The sequence below is a fragment of the Diuraphis noxia genome, unplaced genomic scaffold (genome assembly GCF_037042655.1).
Source record: "Diuraphis noxia isolate RWA-SAM2 unplaced genomic scaffold, SU_Dnox_SAM2 contig0003, whole genome shotgun sequence".
Taxonomy (NCBI): Eukaryota; Metazoa; Arthropoda; class Insecta; order Hemiptera; family Aphididae; genus Diuraphis; species Diuraphis noxia.
Window position 1 is genome coordinate 69,342,003 of NW_028301713.1, and position 21,750 is coordinate 69,363,752.

The following is a 21,750-nucleotide window of genomic DNA, read 5'->3' on the forward strand; positions in this document are numbered from 1 at the left end:
AAAACTCACAAAATATTCGATCGCAGCACACTATTCTATAGGTACCTATACATAATGCATAATATATAGGTTTCAAGCGAATTTGCCCGCCGCTGCTATAACAAGCGTCAAGTTATACATACCTGCTACGACTTATTACTGGGCAGTTTTGTTTTTTCTACCCGTTCGTTCGCGCAACATAAAAATAAAAAAATCATACGAATACGATAATATCTAATATTATCATTATTATTATTGTGTCGAGACAGACGGGGTTAATGGGTCTGCCGCCGCAAATCCCCCTGCAGTCCGCTGTACACTACGATTCCGACGAAGATAATATTAATTTCTACCCACCACCCTACGTGTTTTTTTTAGCCGTAGCTCTTTCGTAAACTACCCTACCCGGATGTGTAAGTGATGTCGACGGCAGCCATCGGTGTATATAAGGGCTACTTCGCCGCCCCATGAGCATCACTGAGTTGCCCGACTTTGAAGACGACACTACAGCTGTAACAGAAGTATACTCGAGGTAAATCACATTTTTTTTTTTTATACACTCTACGTTTATTTCTCTATCGAGTGCTATTATATATTGGCTGGCCGTTTTTAGTTTTATATTGTTTTTTTTTTTGCAGTCGTAACTTTGAACATGCTTATAATATAATATATTTTAACTGCGTATCAGCGATAAATACAACGTGCCTACTTAAAGCTATAAACTTAAACGCTAGGCATATTTTCATACGTTTTCACGACGTTGATTGAATATATTTCACCGTACGATTACTAATATTATATGATATCATAATTTTTGATCCCTTTCAATAATACATTATATTAATAATAATTTATAATAGTTTATTCAATATTTTTTTAGACTTTTTGGTTTTTATTTAAAAATACTTAACTTTATAACAGAATGGACACTTGTGGCTGTTCTCGGATTCGGTTTATGTTTTAATATGGTCCTACGCAAATATCAATTAAGCATAAGTTATTCTATATTTAATATATTCTTATAAATGTCTATATAGTTTTAGCATTGTTCTAGCTATTTTGTAGTTTTGTACGAATAAATATTGTGGTATTGTCCACCCTAAAATACCATTGAATTTATTTATTTGCAATTTAGTCTTTATAGAAGGTATCGGTTGGGCATTGTAATAAATTCACAACGATTCGGAATACGACACTGAAAAAACTTCTACAATAATTATAGAGCGTGCCTTGCTACTTACTATTATATCACTATTTTCGTCCACCGGGATAGATAGGATTATAAGTTTAATTTTTTTTAAAGCCAAACATACTATTACAGTATGTTTGGAGACTCGACTCAGCCGAGTCGCAATAACTCAAAGTTGAAAGATGATAAAAATTCGCTTCGAAATATCTAACTAATTACTTGGGGAGTAAAAAAAAATTCGAGTTGTCGAGTTTTTCGAGTTATCGTAACTCGAATATATTATTATTAGGTATTATAAATTGTCTATGCGTTAAATCTATAATATTATTATGTTTATGTATTAATGATACACCTAGACGAAAATCACTATTTTGAATATTATTGTTGTTTTGACACTACTTATCGTAGTTGCGCCTGTTGCGTATATACACTCGCATATTAATATCGTATATATTATACGATTTATTTTTTAATTTTCTTACAGCTAAATCGTCACCGAACATAACATTCAGCAGCCATGAAATTCTACGTAGTATTCGGTGTTTTGGCAGCTTTGGCTATGCACGCTCTCGCTGACGAAACCAAAGATAGCGTCCCATCAACAGTCTCCGCAGCCATCGACCGAGCTACAGCTGTTACGAAAGCTACCATTTCGAACGATAGTAAGTATAGTTTCAGTGATTATTATACATTCGAATTGGCTTATTTATGTACATAAATTTATATTTTAAACGTTTAAAATTTTTTTTGAAAGTTTTATTCTAACGATTTACGTATAATAACTCTGTAAAGTGTAAACGATAGAATAAAAATATTCGTCACCAGAACGATTATAATTTAATATGATTTCATGAATGTATTTTTTTAATGCACCTAATTATGTTAATATAACACAGTAGACGCGAGAAACTAATCAATCATCATATTTTCGATTAATTACATAATTAAAAATTAAGTATCAAGAATATCGTTATTTTTTGTTAGTTTTTCTATAAACATCTAAAATGATTCAGTTACGTTTGTCCCTTTCTATAAATAAAAATATTTTAAAGTTCCTATTTCAGTTTTTAGTTTGCAATCAAATAAATAAATCTACATGACTTATTGTTTAAAAAATTTACATTTTTTTTTGAAAAGTTCAAAATAATTTGATTCAAACAAAAATGGCATAATTAGTTGTATTTTTTCATACAAAAAATGTGTTTATCACAATATTATAATAAACCATGAAAATATCTTCCTCGAATACGTGACTTAATGCCTGCGTTATCAAATAATGTAATTTAATAACATTATAATAGAACAGCCACTATAGTTAAACCGAATTTCTATAACAAAATAGGTTCGTCTAATGATCTTTGCAGTGTTGTAGATACAAACAATCTATTGGGCGATGGGGGTTTTTATTCATTAAAAAAAATGTACCCAAAATCAGATAATGTGTTGAACTAAAATAATAATATTATACCAAATATGTAATAATCACCACAACACGTCATCATTGGATTTACGTAGAATATTACCGTCTCAAAACGCGCATAGAACAGAACGCACGTGTGGGTACTGTGACTGAGGTGCTTTTTAAGTGACAATTTGTTTCAGATGAAAATTGGTCGTTGATCCCGAACAGCTATGGCGCAGCTTTGGCCACGGGTGGGGTGGTCGTGATCGGAGTGGTCGTTTTGCTCGCGATTTCGGCAATCGTCAGCCCATTGTTCGGCTACAGACTTTGCCAGATATTCAGCACCTGTGAAGTCCCACCAACAGCAACCGGATACAGCGCAGACGCGTACCAATCGTTCCCGCCGACTTACAACAAGAGGTAAGCACTTCACTTCCGTTTATTTGTTTATTATTATTCTCTGCGTGTAAAGTAGATAGCTAGGTACTTACCTACTTGCCGCGAAATTCTCGGTTTTTTCTTTTATTTTAATGATGAGGGATATCACCATGACGCGTTCAATGAGATTATGTTTTTTTTTTTCATTCGATCGAGGAATCGGCGTTATCGGGACTTAAACTTTGACGTGCAGCCAAACAGCGATTTTCGTTCTCTATGTTATTCACACACATTCATTCATAGAATGTTTATTGAAAATATGTTTAACATTTTAATGTTTATTCTGCTTTAAATACGGCGAGCATTTATTTTTTCATTTATTATTGAAAGAAAAAATCACCACGCGGTCGTATTGCGTTTGACTACAATTAGACACGAAAAATCAGATAACGCGCCGTCAGTAATTTGTTTTTATTTAATTTCACTAGCTAATTAAAATCTTTTTAAAACTTTTGTAAATAATTCGTGCCAGTAGTGAACCGTAATTTAAATGTATTAAATACCGACAACACTAAACTGTAAATTAATATTGAAAAATCCGCGGACAACTCAGTACGAAACATGAGTGTACTATATTGGAATTTTGTTTTTATTTTCAGATCTATCGAGTACGTCAAGCCAATCTTGCAAGTTTTGAACTCAGCCTACGAAAAGTACGGGCACGGCGCTATTCCAGCGGGTTTGGTCAACACCATGAGGAACGTCAACACACAACAATGACCGGTTCAAGTCAACATCGATTGCAGCTAGATTTTCATTCCGGAAGAATTTCAATTTTTTAAGTCGACAATTATTATGTAAAACATTCGTATAATATAATATAATGTTCACATGTAAATCATAATCACTATATATCTAGCTGTAAATATTATACTATTATCGTGTTTAACCGGCACATGTCGTTCACGAACAATAATAATATAATCATATTTAATATTATAATAAAAACAATACATATATAAAAAAATAAAACAAATAGTCAAACAATTATTTAAATACACATAATATATTCCTAACTCTATATAGAATCTAAAAATAACGATTCTTATTACAAAAAATGGCATTATTGGTACATGTAACCATTTTTGGTAATGTATAATTTGTCATGCTGTCCGAGTACTTGTACATTAATATAATCATTATAGAATATTAATGTCATAACGCGGAGGTGTTGCGTGCAGTTCTAGTCATCGTCTCGACCGTCGCTCAAGTGGTGGTGAGCTTAGACCTCCGGGCCAACAGGATCATCTTTTCCTTTTCCTCTTCCTTCTGGTCGATGCTCATCTGCGACCGGATACTGTGCGCCAGCGCCGCGTTTTGCACGCGGCTGTTGCTGACCGTCCGCAGCGTCGGCAGCCGCTTGTGCATCTCCTTCTCCACCCACTTGAGCATGGTGAGCACGGCGTCTGGACCGGACAGCCGGAAGTCGGCGGCCGTCTGGACCATCGGCGACGGATCGACGCGGAACGTGCACGCTATGCCCTGCAGCGCCAGCATGGCGTCCTCGTTGCCAGCGTACACGACGCGCACCCGCTCAGACCAGTCGACGCCGTACGTGGTGCGCAGTATGTAAATGGACGCGCGGCCCTGGTCCCACGTGACGGGTGGCTTGCCCTCGATGGCCAAGAAACCGCGGTGGGGCTCGAACCCTGCCGCCTCGAATATCTCGACCGCTCGGTGTTCAAGAAGTTCGCGACGGGCGACCGGCACCTCCCGGTAGTGGTACGTCAGCATAACGCCCTTATTCTCCACCCAAGCGCCGTCGCCGCACACCTCGTCCGCGAGCGCCTTCTGCAGCTCGGCCACCTTTTGCTCGTACTGTCTAGGCACCGGGTGCACGAAGTTGGTGCCGTCCGGGTGCAGGATCTCGATGCCGTGGCTGCCCGCGTACGTCACGTTCTCGATGCCCACCATCGATTTGACGTTGTCCAACGTCCGGCCCGATATGATGGCGATGTTCACGTCCGGCATGCGGCTGAGCCGCTGCAGCACCTTGACCGTCTCCTCGGACATGACGGCCAGGTCGGGATGCGACGTGAGGTGCGTGAGCGTGCCGTCGTAGTCCAGGATCAAGCTCAGCTTGCCAGCGCCTGCGATGTGATTGCTCAGGTACATGTCGAAGTCGTCCAGTTGCAATTGCATACTCTTGGACGACCGGTTACCCCCGCCGATACCGCCATTCGCGTCGCTGTCTTCGTCGTCGTCTCCGAGCGCGCCCATCGACGAGAAGAATGACGTCATCCAGTAGTTGACGTCCAACAGCTGTTCGCGGTGCCTAAGCTGCGTCATGCGCAGTTCGCGTTCGTCCAGCGGCATCCCCAGGGCTCGGTGCAGCACGTTGGCCATCTCGTCCAGCTCGTACGGGTTAACCAGCAGCGCCTCGTGCATGGTGCCACCGGCGCCAGCGAACGGTGACAGGATCAGCACGCCCGGCGTGCGGATCTGGCACGCCACGAACTCCTTGGCGACCAGGTTCATGCCGTCCCGGAGCGGCGTCACCAACGCCACCGCGCAGTCCCGGTACAGGGCGGCCAGCTGCTCCTGGCTCAGGCACCCGTAGATGTACCGGATCGGCGACCAGTTGGGCATCGAGAACCTTCCGTTGATGCGGCCGATCAGCAGTTCGGTCTCGTCCTTGAGTTGTTTGTACTCTTTGACGTCCGTCCTGGATGGCACCGAGATTTGCAGCAGCACCACTTTCTCTCGGTGCTCGGGATACTTGTCCAGGAATTTCTCGAACGCCAGGATCCGATGCACCAGACCTTTAGTGTAGTCCAGCCTGTCCACGCCCAGTATCACCTTGACATCGTCCGACATGGTTAGGAACGCTGGCGCCTTCTCCGACAGTTGTACGAAACGGTCGAACGGTATGCCGATCGGCAGCGCCTTCACTTGTATAGTCCTTCCGGCCAGCTCCACCAGCATGTTGGTCCGATCCACTCGGCACCCGAGCCGACGACAGCAGCAATCAATAAAGTTCAAACAGTAGTCCTCAATGTGGAAGGCGGTAAAATCGTAAGCTGTAAATAGTATGCCATTTGTTATTGCAGTATTTAATATTTTGTGCATATTTTAGGATGTCAGTTAGGTACGTCGTTTTATTATGATATGTACACCTATAATATTTATATTATATTTTATACCTATCTATCGTGATGGCTGATAATATTAGTCAAAATAATTAGTAACGTTGCATTTTTTCGGATACTGTAATATTATAATAACATACTCGTATATAAGAAGAAGAAGTTTAAATTTCATAAAATGTAATTCGAATTTTTAAAACACGCCTTCAAAAAATTGTGTAGTCCACGTAAAATGCATTATATTATTCCTACAAACTGTCATCGCCGTACGCAGCGTGAAACCATAGTATAAGGTCTATGTGGGAAACATAATTTCCATACCACGTACTATTATATTATAAAAATTATAAACATTATATGATGTACATTCATTCCAAACGTAAGTAAAAAACATTATTATTTTTATACTATTAAAAAATACCTATCTATTTTTATTAGTCCTGTGAGTTAGTTAATTAAATACACTGAATTATAAATTTATAAACATAATATTATCTATTAATTAATTATACATTAAAAATTGGCGAAATATACCTAATCTGAAAATCTATATGTTACATCATAGGCTAATGTACACTTTAAATTTCTAAGGTTATTATCACGCGTGATAAAATTAATTGTTTTTAAATAAAATTTTAAAAATAATCTTGTCAAACTCAAAATACTAAATACTAAATAGGATATATTCTATTCATTTTTGTACAATTCTATTATTTTAAGCACCTAGTTTACATATAAAAATTGTAAGTCGTACCTAATAACAATAATAACTAATAATTGCAATTAATTGAAAAATCATATTTAAACCATCAAAAAATAATTTGTTTTTATTAAAAACTGGCAAATTATAATTTCAATCCACAGAAAAAAATATTCATATCAGTATAATATCGCAGTCTATATAGATTATTCGCTATTGAAGATTAATCTAGATCAGCGGTTCTTAACCTTCTGTAGAACACGTACCTAACGGATCAATTGCTTCTCGAATACCTTTTTATTACAAAACATCACATGTTATGATAAAATTATAAAAATTATTTTATATTACAAATTATAGGAAGTAGGTTTAGGTTTATCTCTTACAATATAAGAAATATTTTATATAAAAAATAAAAAATAATAATCCAAAAATATTATAATAATGCACTCATGTAATGTATTGACTTATGTTAGGTGTTAAGGCTTCCGCGGACCTCCAACATGAGTATCGCGGACCCCGAGGGAGCCACGGACCACAGGTTAAGAACTGCTGCTAAACCACCATATATATTATAAAATTATGAAAGTATGTCAAATATGAAAAAATATACAGTATAGCGTAACTGCGTAAGTATATACCCAATATTTTCGTACAATATATATGCAGTGTAGAAATTAAATGAAACACATTTTGACCAAAAATCACTTACTCATTTAAACCTTCTATGAACTATAAGGTAATTAAAATACACGTAAATGCACTTCGTTTATAGCCTTAATTAAAACTTTAGTACCTACCTTAATTTAATTTTATATTATCTATACGCACTAAAGTATTCTCAATAATTAAACGTCGATACTCAGCTCGATAGAAAAGGAAGCTGCTGAAAGTTTTAGTTTTAAAATTGAAAACATAAAACCATTAACGGTTATTCTATGGTGTAAATATTATAGTAACTATAGATCAAATTATTAAATATATATCATAATAATATGGTGGTGGTCTTCAACATTATTATATTCGCGAATCGCATTCCATTTAAATTGTTATTTATATTTTACGAGTTTACAACCCATCATAAGCTTAAAAAAAGCTGATTGTTAAATAAAGTTTTACATAATAATTTGTGTAAAAATTTATCAATTTCTAACTAAGATTTGATTTACATATTTACGGCGTTTTTTTTCTATATAGTAAAATAACATGATCTAATTCTGATATTAAGATACCTAAAATTGAGTCATGAATCATCAATACTACTAACATAAAATTATGTTTACTTACCCAACATTCCCTGTAGAACTTGATCGTCCCAAGGTAACAGCCTCATAATGTCCCACGATGGAAATGGTATGTGCAAGAAGAATCCCAACTTACACCTGAGGTTTTCGGCTTCACACGCCTGACGGATTTTGGTTGCAGTCGTCAGTAATTGATAATCATGAATCCAAACCAGTGGCGCCGTGTGGTGATCTCCAGCGTCGTCTAGGGTTTTTATAGCACTCCGCAGGGCATCCAGTGTGCAATCGGCGAACTTGTCGTTTACTTTGCAGTATGTCTAACGTGATACATATAAAAAGGAAAAAATTATCATCTGTCGACGTGCATCATCAAGATTAACAAATAATTACTTTCCAGTCCCTTGAAACAAAATTCGCACGGTCGGGCATTGAGTGAAATAGGGGCCAAAACGTGCCATTACAACACCCGTTGTAGAATTCTTCAATTTCAGTTTTATCTAAGTGTACTGGAATAATCTATGATAATAAAATATTACGTTATATTATTCACTATAAACATTCGATAGACGTTACATAATATTATAGTACGTGACTTTTGACGAATTTCCAAACAACTACAGTTCTACGGGGACGTGAAACGGGAAAATGCCATTAATTAAAAATTACGCATGACAATATTATTACATTTAACTACGCATACCTACATAATATTATGTGGCGCAATTAAGCATTTTTGGCATATTATATTATTATGTATAGGTATATAAGTCAAATATTGGATACGATGATTTTTTTTCGATTTCATACGTATATTTTAGACTCTGAGCGGAGCGATGAATGTATTATTTTTACAATGATGTATGTTTTGATTTTATTTTTGCGCCTGTGTTCACTATAAGTTGTAGAAATTATGCTTAGATTTCAACTTCAGTAGCTTTTCCGGTTGAAAATTTAATATAGTTGGTACATTGGAGAGGCCAACATTTAAAATTCCCAGTAGTTTTCAAAAGCACCGAAAAAAAAAACAAAAAAATTAAGGAAAACAGGAATTTTGAATCAAAATCAGTTTTTGAGAAAATCGATTTTAGATATTGATGTAACTCTAAAACAAATTATCGCAGATACTTTAAATTTTCAATGAATATTTATATTGGAATTTTCCATACTAGATACAACTTTTAAAATATTTATATAAGTTGCTAATAGATATTTTCGATTATTATTTTTTTTTTTGTTTTTTGTTTTTTCTACCAATACAATTTTATTAGTTGAGTAAAAAGGCTTCAAAATTTAATACAAGACTCCTAATATATTGTTATAATGGTACTTAAAAAAATATTAAAACTACATAGATCGTCACAACATTTTTAATAAGCTAATAACCATTGAAAGTTCGAATTTTAATGCTTGAAAATTGATTACAAGCTTACCATACGTGTATATAAAAGAAATTATTGGAAAATATTAAAAATGCATAGGCATGTTATGATTTACAACTGTTTAAAGTTCAAATTTTGACAACATTTATCAAATAGAAAATCTACAAATTACTTAATTTTTAACAATTTATAAAACATCCAACTTTTATAGGTAAGGAATACAATTTAAAACTAAGTTTATCGTAAGTAATTTATTCTGTAACAAAAAAATCTAATAACTATACAAACACAGTTTTTTTTAATAGTTAATTTAAGTTAAAAATTGGGGAAAAATTATATATTGGATAAATAACCAAGAATAACAATTTTAGTTATATTATTGTAATTAAAAATATTATTTGTGATTATTTGGAATTTTTAAAATAGGTATACTTTATGTTCTAATAATTTTAATAGTTAATGTCGTTAATGACTTATACTAATACTTTATAGTATATTGCACATACTTTAAATGACTGAGTGACTCAGATATATAACGAATCTTATTTAATTTATTTGGAATTTATTTAATAGGTACCTACATTTTTTTTTTTTTTTTTTTTGAAATAATGACAACACAATTAATATACCTACCTAGTATAAAATATCCTAGAGTGACCGTCTCCGCTCAGAATCGTTTTTCGTATTCAATGATAAAATATATCATAATATCATTATTGAATTAAAATTTAATACTATCCATTACAGTAACCTACTTGTAACTTTTTGTACAGCAGAGTGACATACACTTACCCGTTTTTCTTCCTTTAATATTTAGTAAACTGTATATTATATATGAATGTATATCGTTGCTTTATATCATAATGATCTTACTTGACTAGATTTGAGTCCAGCGGTAGGAGCTTTGTCTTCTGGATCGGATTCCGGAATTGGATCATTGGGTTTTAAATCGAACGAACCAGACCACCCAATCCACGTGCCTTTACATTCGACAACAACTGGAGCGACGGCCGTTACAAGACCACCCGCACTATAAATAAAACCATTAAATCGAATTGGCTTATTGAATATAACAAAACTAATTATTGTAATAAATAATAATAAGTAAGATAGGTACTCAATGTTTTCAAAATTCAAATTTAAATAATGTTATTGCAAATTGTTTAAATATTCGTTATTTTATCCACTTATCATAAATGTTTCTTAACATAAAATTGAAAAAACTTGTATGAAACCATTGAAACTATAATGTTCTACCTGGCACCTGGTAGTATAACGTTAACTTTTTAAAATAAATCTTAGTGGATAAATTGAGAAACTTGTTATTGTTGCATTTGTTTGCTCATTTTTTATGGTTAAGAGTTAAATATTAAAATATAGTATAACTCATCTCGAAAAAGTAGCCAATAATACAAAAAATATGAATATTTAATAATAAATATTATACTATAGATACTTGGTTAATTATCATAGTAACTATACAATATACATTGTTACAATATGGTAATAGTGTAATACCACTAACTTTATGGTAGTAACCTATTACACAGTAACTCACAACGAAATTTAGTATTTCTTACCTTTGTTTCCGCACTAATTCTCCGTCTGCGTTTTTACTCAACACAAATGGAAGTCTATTGGAAACTACGATGAGAGGAGCGTTGATCTCTCTCCTTTTGTTTCCCATGCCAGATAAGTCTGTGTATAACAAATAAATTTTTAGTTCTTAGTTTTAGGGAAATACGTTGTATGGAAGAAACACCTTTTAAGTTAAACGAACAAAAACGGAGTGAAATTGCATTGCTTTTTTATCCCCGTTTTATCCTATCGAATGAAAATTTATTTTTACTTATTTTTTTTTTTCTTATAATCGAAATTGTGATGAAGCCATTTCAAAGACAGCGTTCTGGTCTCGCTGTTCAGAGTGGAATTGAATTCGTACGCATACATATACATGCATTTATTGTTAATTATACATATATTATAAAATAAATATATATATATATCCATATAGGTATGTACGATTGCAAATTGCAAGGTGTACAATGTGTACATACTAGTTGACAGTAGTCACTATAACAGCCCACTAATTTGAATAATAAAAGAGTAATTAAGATGTACGATGTGCCTTCCTGCAGTATGGTGCAGCTTAGTTAATCAAGTATTATACACACACACACTTTATATTGCCTATACTTTTACATACGATTTTTAAGTAAGAAATCTCGAAAAGTAGAATATTTTTTATTTAATATTGTTTATTTATAAATATATTGTATATTATTCATAAAATACCCATTTATTTGTTAGTACAAACGTTTTTGTCATAAGCCTCGTATTTTAATTCCCATTTACGCTTAAATGTAATATAACTAATAATAAAAAATTATTATTTAATATTGATATGAAAGCTAAATTATTTTACGAATTCTAGTGGTACTATACAATTTTAACATAATGTTCATAAAAGTTGTGTACCTACATTAAATAATTATAATAGAATACCCATTTGAAAAATAGCGATATTTTGAAGGTATTTTCCATTAATATACAATTAATGTGTTCGACTAAAACGTAAATAGCAAAACATGTACCTACAAAATATTTTGTAGGATAAAGGAATATTTTAATTTTTAATTGATATCATAGCTGACAGAATACATTTAGTTTTTAACTTCAGAACAAAACTGTTAAGATCAAATATTTATTATTTTTTAAAGATATGATTCTATATCGTAAGTAGTCAATATGAATAGTTATAAAATTAATATTTATCGATTTTAACTTCTATATACTACTTAGTAGCAAACATTTACCACTATTTTGTAGATAATAATATAATCATTATATATTAATCAAACTAGTAAATACAGTATTTAATTACATGGCCATATAATAGTATCTATGTTGACTACCATTTTAAATCATGATGAACCACTTATAAAAAATAAAATGATCACAACATGGAAATAAATTATGTTTCACTTCTATAATATATTATTAAATTAATAACAATTAACCGTTTTTGATAATTTATTTGAAACCAATTATTTTAAAATCATACCAAACAGTACACAAAGAGATTAATTTTCATATCATTTTTTTTATCGTGTAAAGAAGGCTCGTGACGTCATTTGATAACCTTGACTACTAAAACAGAAGGTAATAAATTATTTGAAAATATGATAAGCTATGCAATGTGTGCATACAACTGTTACGTGAAACTTAATCTACGCGCAGTACGAGGATTTCTAGTTTTTTGTAGCACTACCTCTATTTATCCACTTCATTAATTAAATAAATAAACAAACGCATTATTATAATATCATATAAAACATAAGTTCAATGCAAAAAATAGTTTAAAAAAAATAAACATTTACGAATAAGTATATAGTATGTAAATTGTACATATGACCATAAACAAATGTGTCAATAAAATAGGCGAGACCAAGACATGAGTACAAAAAACGATTAAAAATCTATAATCGAGTATTATATATACAATTTAACTCTTTCGAAAATAACAATTATTTTGATTAAATATGATGTGACAATATTACAAGCGACAGATGAGTCATGTAGTCATAATATCATTAGATACATACTGCTGTAGTATTTTATTTCAATTATTGAAAACCGTAACGCGCGCGAAAGGTTTAGTGCCGTTTATTTATAAAATTCCAAAGACCGAACATATTTAAATAACAATAATTTACAACTACAACTTTCTGACGAGCAATTATTTTAATTACCGGTATTTATATAATAGGCGCGTTTTTAAAATGTATTTTCGTTCAATAACACATCAACGAATGAACGAACCGTCGTATTTGGCTTGCAACTTATCGTACAAAAACATTTTTAATCAAAAAACAATTTTGTAATTTATAAGTTTTTATACCTCCATATTTAATTGAAGGAAACGAAAAATAGCGTCGATTAACTAAGCGAAAGAAGACTGAAAAATAGTGTATTTTTTACTCCAATCTTGAAAACATTGAATAAAAAAAAAAACGCCGTGACGTTCGCGATAGGTGAGCACCCGAGCCTCGCCAACAGTGATCAGATTATGCAGTACACGCCATGGAGACTCTCCTACCACCCCTCAAGCATAATATTCATACAATGTTTATACGAGTTATTTTATCGCCGAGCAGATTTGAAATATTTACAAGTGGCAAACGCGATAAAGAAAAATTAAATTATACACGCGCGTATTGTGTGCAAAACGACAAATAACAACAAGCCGTACAGCTGTACAGGTACCTATTATCGAGAGGTACTTGTATACATTATAATAAATTAATTCACACGAATTCAAATTTTAAGAACAAGATCGCATAATATAAAGAATATTTATGCGCCCAAACTAACTCAACCGCTGTCTCTTAAATGAAATAATTACACGATCGGTTTGGTATTATTTTAAATGTATTGTTGTTATTGTAATTTATTATCGAATCGTTGTATCTTACTTTGACCGTTGGTCCGGAATAAGTTGCTGGGTGCATTGGAATCATAGTCGTTGATGCTTACACGGCGGCTGGCCATGACGGTGATGCGTTTGTTCAGATGTAATATGTATATGTAATATGATTAATATGTATCTTAAATGTTATATTGATAATAGATCGGTCTGTTGAGACAATGCGAACGTTCGACCGTTGACTGTAGACTATCTGTCTGTACGACTCGAGTTATATAAGTGAAACGCGTTCTTATCACAAATCGGAACCAAGACAACTTAATATTATTACACACACACACACACGCCGTACACGCGATTAATGTTTTGCTGCGTGTATTGGGAAAATTCGATCATTACCATTTTATATTATCAGATGTATTCATTTATTGCATGCATAATAATATTATTGCACAGTATTATACACACGGATTTGATACAGATTTATGATATTAAAACACAATAACACATTAACGCGTGTATGGTATATAGCGATAATAATTATACTGTCCGATAGGTTCGCTCGCGGATCCAAATGATCGTTATTTGTTGTAACGCCACTGATGCGACATTCGGCCAACAAGTCTACACTATTGTTTAATAATTTGATTGCAGGTGGGAAGGGGTTTGTACCTACCTACGTACTCTGCCCGGCGCGTGCGATTGAAAATAATAATAATTAAATCAGAGTGTGATGTTGCAAACTCGCCTATGGTCCACACAATTTTTTTTATAGAGGTTTATCCACACTCTCACTTGCCAAAGATGATTCCATGACCATTTGAAAATAACGACTATTCGGCATTTTTAATGATTTGTCACATTCGTGGCGAGAAGGAGAAGGGCATAGTATTTTCACTGAACAGTCTTTATGTTTAATTTAAGGTACATAGAGCTGTTCATTTTATAATATATTAGATTATATTCAGTGATATACCCGATAGATTTAATTTTTTGCAATCCATTATGGCGCATTGGCGCCATCATGATAACGAATTACCTCGATCGAAATTCCTGTCTATAAAAAACTAATCGATAATATAACGGCCGCATTACCGTAAACGACAAACATCTAGAATATTCGCAGAAAGTTTGGTACATTAAAACATAATTATTTTCTTCCAAAATTGTAATTTTTATACCTTTCCCTTTCCACCAAAAAAAATAATGACCAATACTTTATGTTTCTTTTTTAAAAATCATAGTTCACCATAAATATATCGTTTTTTTTTTTTAAATTTAAATTATAATTGTCAAATATGATTTCATCGAACTTATAAAATATCATTTATAAAAACTTTGATCTATTAATCAATTCTAAAGTGTATTATATATTATATGTATTTCATTATGCATTTGTGAATTGTGACAGACCTTTATTGTATTGCTGTCAACGACACGCTCTAAAAACATGATTTTAAATTTATAAATACTAAATGCTAATTATTATTTGTACAAGTGCCTATATATATTGTGCTATTGCTTTCTTTTGATATATCATGTTTAAACTAAAAAGAATTTCATCAATCTACATTTATTGATGTTGCATATTAGGTATATAGCTACACGTTTATCTTTAAAATAATATTAAGTATTCCATTTTTTTAAATTTTCTTTGTACCTAGTATAATTGAATCCATTATTTAAAAAAATTACTTGTAAAAGCACCATGTGTGCTGAAACATTTTATGATTATAATAAATAAAAAATAAAAAAAGAATTTTTTTTGCCCATATTAAATAATAATAATAACTACTAAATTATTGAAATGGTAAATTTAAATGTGTATCAATACATAATTGGTATAAAAATTGTTTTAGTAGGAATGGGTGTCAGTCATTATACATATAATTTAGTTGAAAAGATACTCTTATGCGGTTGAGACGAGTTACCTCCATTTTGGGCCTTCACATGAGTTTCTTAGTGAAGCTCAGGTATCTATAATAATTAAAACTAAAATAAATAATTAAAATTATAATTAAAATTATAATAAATTAAAATATTAATATTAAAAAAAATTAATTAATTAACTAATACAATACAATAATATAATATAATGTATATCATGGTATACACAGTCGTTTAAATGTTGCGTTATCTATCATTTTGACGGGAATTACGTTAAACATACAAAAACTGCAGATTTTGAATAATATTAAAAATATCGAAACTACCTATTATGCAATTATAAACCGTAAAGAGAAGATAAACATTCCCAAACCAATAGATTATAAATACAGTCTCGGGACTCTGTTGCATGTGTGTTCACAAAATTTGAATGACTCCCAAATTATTTATGAAAAATTGAAACATACGGATTCAATATATTATATGGCCCAATATGGGTGATGATAGCAATGACTTAAGTATGAAAAATAACACTTCAAATAGTCACATGATGTGTTTCGTTATCGTTTCCAAAATGATTATAAATTTATAAATAATATTTATATAAATTAAACAAGACCTAGTAGACCTACATCAATTTTGGTTTCCGGTGCTTTGACACGGCTCTCTTCGCTAACTTTCGCGATGCCCCTAGGAGCTACAACGCACAGTTTGAATACCTTTGCAATACATAAATAGCACTACGAATTAACAATAATATATAACAACATAACTGTATAAGTGCGGAGGAGTCTGCACCACTGCCTTAAATTAAAATTAATAATAATACATCGTGCGAGAGATTTTCTTTGAAATCACAAATTCAACGATTGAACATTGCTAGGTAGTGAATATTATATGTCCATTTATTAAAAATTCAAGAATCGTTGCTATAATAGGTATTTGTTTTTTTTTTATTACTATTTGAACGCGTGTCGGGTGTACTATACATTTCATTTTGCGGGCAATAATTATTTGCTTTTCCAATAATTAGATTTCTAAAATTAACATTTACAACAAACGCTCGAGGTTAACACTGATTTTTAAGGTATCCTTTTCACTAAAAATATACAGCTCTTACTCACTATTAAATAAATTCCAACGTTAGCGATTTCGTTCCTTCAACGACAATCGAATCAATTACCTTTTTCCCCGCAGACAAAATAATTATTTCGTATATAATTTAATAATTTATTATATTTTTATAGAAAAACTTTTATTTTGTATAAAAAGAAAAAATATGATGCATGGGAATCAAGGCAGGAATCTCTGGCAAGACGTTCATCTCCGTTATAGATAAGATCACCATCAAAACGAATGTTACAGACTGATCCAATATTATCATTATTTATTGTACGGTCATTATAGACAAATTATGATCCATATTATACATAATAATCGTACTTATGAATTCTAATTTATAACAATATACAAGTACCTAACGAGTATAATACATATTTTATCGTATTTGACTATTATCTAATAAGTAATAATGTTGATTGTTAAACGAACTTCGATCTCATTACAACAATAACGCAGTAATACGCAGTATACAATATAGTGTTATGCCACATATTAACATATCAATAATTTATATTGTATTAAATACAAACAAAAAGTATTTTCAATATATGCATTATAATATATCATTTTGATTGTATTGTGTGCATCTAATGTTAAAATCTGATTATTTGCAATATAATTGTTTTAATGGAGAACCACTACTGTATCTAATATACAATAATTATCGACAGCTAATAAAACAGCCATTATTATTGTTAGTAAGTACTGCAATAATTAAAAAATTACAATACTATCGAACTCCACGTGGCTCGTTGTGATTGCTTGATTTGATAGCAAACAAATATATAATCAGTGGTGTATTTATTTTATTACCTATTTGTTTAGTGCTTTAACCCTAATATTCTGAAACACGTTTATAGAAATAGGTTATACCAATTAATTATTATTGTTTTTTTAATCCTTTGAAATACATACACTGTCATTTACTAATTAATCGTTATGCTCTAAATGATTTTGCTAAAAGCTTAGGTAGGTAACAATTAGAAACTGATACTTTTAATCAAATCCCAAAGACCAATAGTTTATGGTATACTAAAAATAAATGGTTATAATAAAAATGAAATAAATATTATTTAAACTAGTAAGTACCTACTTGATAAGTTTTTGTTTTCTGTATTTTAATTGCTTTCAATTTTAAAACATGAAGTTTTTAATTAAGTGTAGGATAATCAAATACTGTTGAACTTAAAACGTACAAACAAAACATTATTTATGACTACATTTCCACTATATTTATGAATACAATTATTTACATATATAATGAGAAATGTCAATAATTAGGTATCCATCCAAGTATCAAGTAAACAAAACAAAAGTTATTTAAAAGTAACAAATCATTTGAATTGTAAATTGCAATTAATAAACTTTTAATTTTAATTTGTTGAATTGTGTTTACAATTTTTTACAGTTCACTCTATAATATAGAGTCTATATCATATAGGTAGGCGTCATTAAAACATAAGTACATTTAAAGTAGTATATAGCTCTTAAATATGTTTTTTTTGTTTTAGCTAATAACTCAAAATGTCCATAAAAAAAACAAGGAAGGAGTTAAGGTCAATGAATTTAAACATTTGGAAATAACCGGTTAATTATTACTTATAGGTATATTATGGTATTTACGTATAAATTGATAAATTATTTAAATGTTTTAAATTAGTATTTAGGCATTTAAGTCTGAACGCAAACATTTTAATTTCATAGAGCTACAAAACCATTATGAAATTTATTTAATATGGTTATGGTTATTACTTATTATACTATCTAGATCTGTAGACTGCAACAGGATCGATCCGTGTATACAATATGTCACAAATCAACGCGATTGATTTCGTTTAAATGATTATTATTGTTTAAGAAATATAACTTTTAACACGTATGTCTACATTAAAATAGCTATGTTATAACTATAATCAGATATTTCCAAAACACAAGTATCTATGTCCTATTCTGTGTTCTAATGATGTAATTAAAACAGTAGGTAGGTTAATAAATGTATAGGAATGTATTTTATATGTAGGTATACCTATATATTATTACCTAAGCGGTAAATGAGTTGTTAATAGTTGAAAGGAAAAATACATTTATAAATACAAATTATACCTATGAGCGTTATACACGTTTAAGGTCAAAATATAAATAATCAATCGAAATTCGTGGCTTTGTCCAAACAATGCATATATTTTGTTAATTAACGTTTAATTGATTTGGAAAATTTAGTATATAGCATTCAAAATTACGTCTCAAAAATTGTAGGTGTATAATAGGATTAGGTATTTATATAAGCTTATTAATAATATAATATAATAACCTAACTTAACCTAATCATTTACAAAACATAATGCTTTGGAGTAAACATCTCAACAATATTATATTATTTGCTAAATACTTGATGTTCCGGTTTTATTATTTTTTTACACAACATAAAAAAAAAATATCATAATATATAGTATTAACTATTAATTATTACTTTGTTTATTGTTTATGACCTAAAAGTATTATAGTTGCTTATTATATATTTATATATGTGATACACACATGTTGTATATATTTATACACATTACACACGCATAAACAATATACGTTTCGTATCAAAACAGTACCAAGGTCTATCGCAATTTCACAGCTGATCACGGAAAATGTCAAAAGTTAATAGTAACGTAATATTATTACGTATTACCTGTTTATATGCTATTTGAAAGTTGAAAAACAATGATTGAAAAAACAACAATAAAAATGATATATGTATGTATAATCGAATATTGAACCTAACTTTATGTCCATGTGTAACAGTAGAGTATATTTTACACCGATTGTAATATGTGTTTATAATAGAAAAAAAATACATAGGTATATCGTATATAGAGGTAAATATTATGATATATTTTAATTACGATATATTTTAGCAGTTCTTTGTAGCCTTGTACATCAATATCGAATATCAATTATTACCGATTATCTCATAGTAGACATTAATTAACATAAAGATAAATTGCAAGAATAGTCATTGACATAAAAATAGGAAAATATTTCCTAATTTTTTTATGCTTATTCAATATTACTTAAATAAGGCTTATTCAGTCTCCGGCCCTAAAAAAAATCTCAAGCACTATTTGCGCTTATGATGGGCGTAAGAAAAATGAGCCTCCTCATCAAGCGTGTTATTTATCCCCAAATTTTTAATGAATCCGAAACTTATAATTAATGAGTAAGTAGTAGATACAAGATACCTATAGAATACATAATATATTAATAAGTACTACACATGATGGTACATAACGTTTAAAAATTGTTTTAGACTAAAATGTCATTAAAAATTAACACTACACTATATTATGTCCACTTAAACCTTAAGGAACAATAACAACTTTTTCAACAGATACCCCTCGCTATGCAAGTCTATATATTTATATACTTTATATTATTTAGATCTATACGAGAGAATTAAAATAAAAAGTGTATAAAAAAAAACAGTAAAGAACAAAAACCTACTCAAACACGACATGAACAATACTGTTGAATGAGTGAAAACCAAAAAAACTCCAGCTTACCTTTGAAGAATCCCATTTCGACGTGGGGTCATACGATGTTTCCTTTGGATTATATACAACTCGTTGGTGCAGCAAAACAGGTTTCCTGTAGCCACTTATGGTCTATCGTTCCACATGCGAATATTCTTCGCCTAATTCGTATTTTTATTAGTCTGTCGTCTTCGACGTCGATCGTTTGGATGCTTTGAAACGGTGCGCGCGAATGCGTTCAACAGTGGCAATAACGTTTAGTAAACGAATTGTTCTGGTTATCAGCCGTCCACCGTCGCCGCCGCCGCTTGGGGCCATATAATGATGATGTTAATGATAACGAAAATTATAACTATATAGCGAAGACGGTGGAGCGCACACAATGGGTTTCCTAGCGCCATCACCGTTATTTCGCGATCCCACGGGGACGTTTTGGCGGGGATGACGGTCATAAAAATATATCCATGTTTATTTGGGTTTGTGTGCGCGCTTATAAGTGTTTGAGCGATAACAGCGGCTTCCCGATTATTACCTGTGATCGTCGTCTATGTAGATCACGGACCGCGCACATGTACGAAACGTGGCCGCCACCTGTTGCATCTGACAACTATAACCACAGCAATCGAGACAAATAACGAAAACATTGACCAAAAGTCAAAACTATATGTGACCGTCGTCGATATTGTCATCGTTAGTCATGTCAGTGTTACATATGTGAACTTAGAATAGATGCTATGGGGGTGTGTAATGTATAGGTGAAATTCAGAGAACAAGTCACCTACGAAACGCCTCAGTGTGTCTTTTGAAACTATAGCAAACGTGTAAACGTAAACTTTAGTTGTACATTATAGATGTAAAATAATCTACGATTTGTTTGTACTTGCCGGTAATACCAAGAGTAATTTTAAAAATTTAAAGATATAAAATAAATATGCAGACTTCGTCGTAAAAAAAAATAGCTACAGTTACTACACCCTTACACAACGCGTGATACTTCGTACCAAAATACTAAATTACAAACGAATATGTACCTAGGTACTGGTTTTTAATTATTTTATACATTACAAAAACCAGTTCAATTATTAACCAACAAAGATACTCCTTATGTAAAGATCAATAATTTTTTTTCGAATATGTACTCTTCCTAAAACTTAACGAGATAACCGCCAGAGTCAAATTTTGTATTTAATTTAAATTTTTCGAGAGAATATGTTATATCGAAGAATAATTTACAACTAGCTCATAAAAAAAAAACATACAAATGCAAGATGTTCCAAATCCTATTTATAAGTTAGTTACTCGTATAATTGGTTTCACTAAATAAATAACCGTATATATTTACAATATAATATAAAAATATAAGACATAATACGTAAC

General features: G+C 31.6%; 2 protein-coding genes across 5 annotated transcripts; one reads left to right on the plus strand and one right to left on the minus strand.

Annotated features, from left to right (window-relative positions):
- The first annotated feature begins 357 nt into the window (after positions 1-357).
- On the plus strand, positions 358-3,998 carry LOC107162598 (uncharacterized). 2 transcript variants are annotated; one of them, XM_015509566.2, is made up of 4 exons: positions 358-511; positions 1,653-1,830; positions 2,771-2,990; positions 3,608-3,998. In XM_015509566.2, exons 2-4 carry the CDS (start codon positions 1,686-1,688, stop codon positions 3,726-3,728), a joined length of 486 nt encoding a protein of 161 aa, XP_015365052.1. In that variant the 5' UTR covers positions 358-511; positions 1,653-1,685; the 3' UTR covers positions 3,729-3,998. The 2 variants fall into 2 exon arrangements, with proteins under 2 accessions (XP_015365052.1, XP_015365053.1); XM_015509567.2 differs by having other exon boundaries at positions 2,774-2,990.
- On the minus strand, positions 3,799-20,659 carry LOC107162595 (uncharacterized). 3 transcript variants are annotated; one of them, XM_015509559.2, is made up of 6 exons: positions 20,404-20,659; positions 10,998-11,115; positions 10,291-10,447; positions 8,429-8,554; positions 8,082-8,355; positions 3,799-6,028 (listed from the first exon to the last, which is right to left on the minus strand). In XM_015509559.2, the coding sequence occupies exons 1-6, from the start codon at positions 20,417-20,419 to the stop codon at positions 4,215-4,217; spliced, it is 2,505 nt and encodes an 834-aa protein (XP_015365045.1). In that variant the 5' UTR covers positions 20,420-20,659; the 3' UTR covers positions 3,799-4,214. The 3 variants fall into 3 exon arrangements, with proteins under 3 accessions (XP_015365045.1, XP_089080814.1, XP_015365044.1); XM_089224688.1 differs by lacking the exon at positions 20,404-20,659 and adding an exon at positions 16,855-16,878; XM_015509558.2 differs by lacking the exon at positions 20,404-20,659 and adding an exon at positions 13,893-14,358.
- Positions 20,660-21,750: the final 1,091 nt, after the last annotated feature.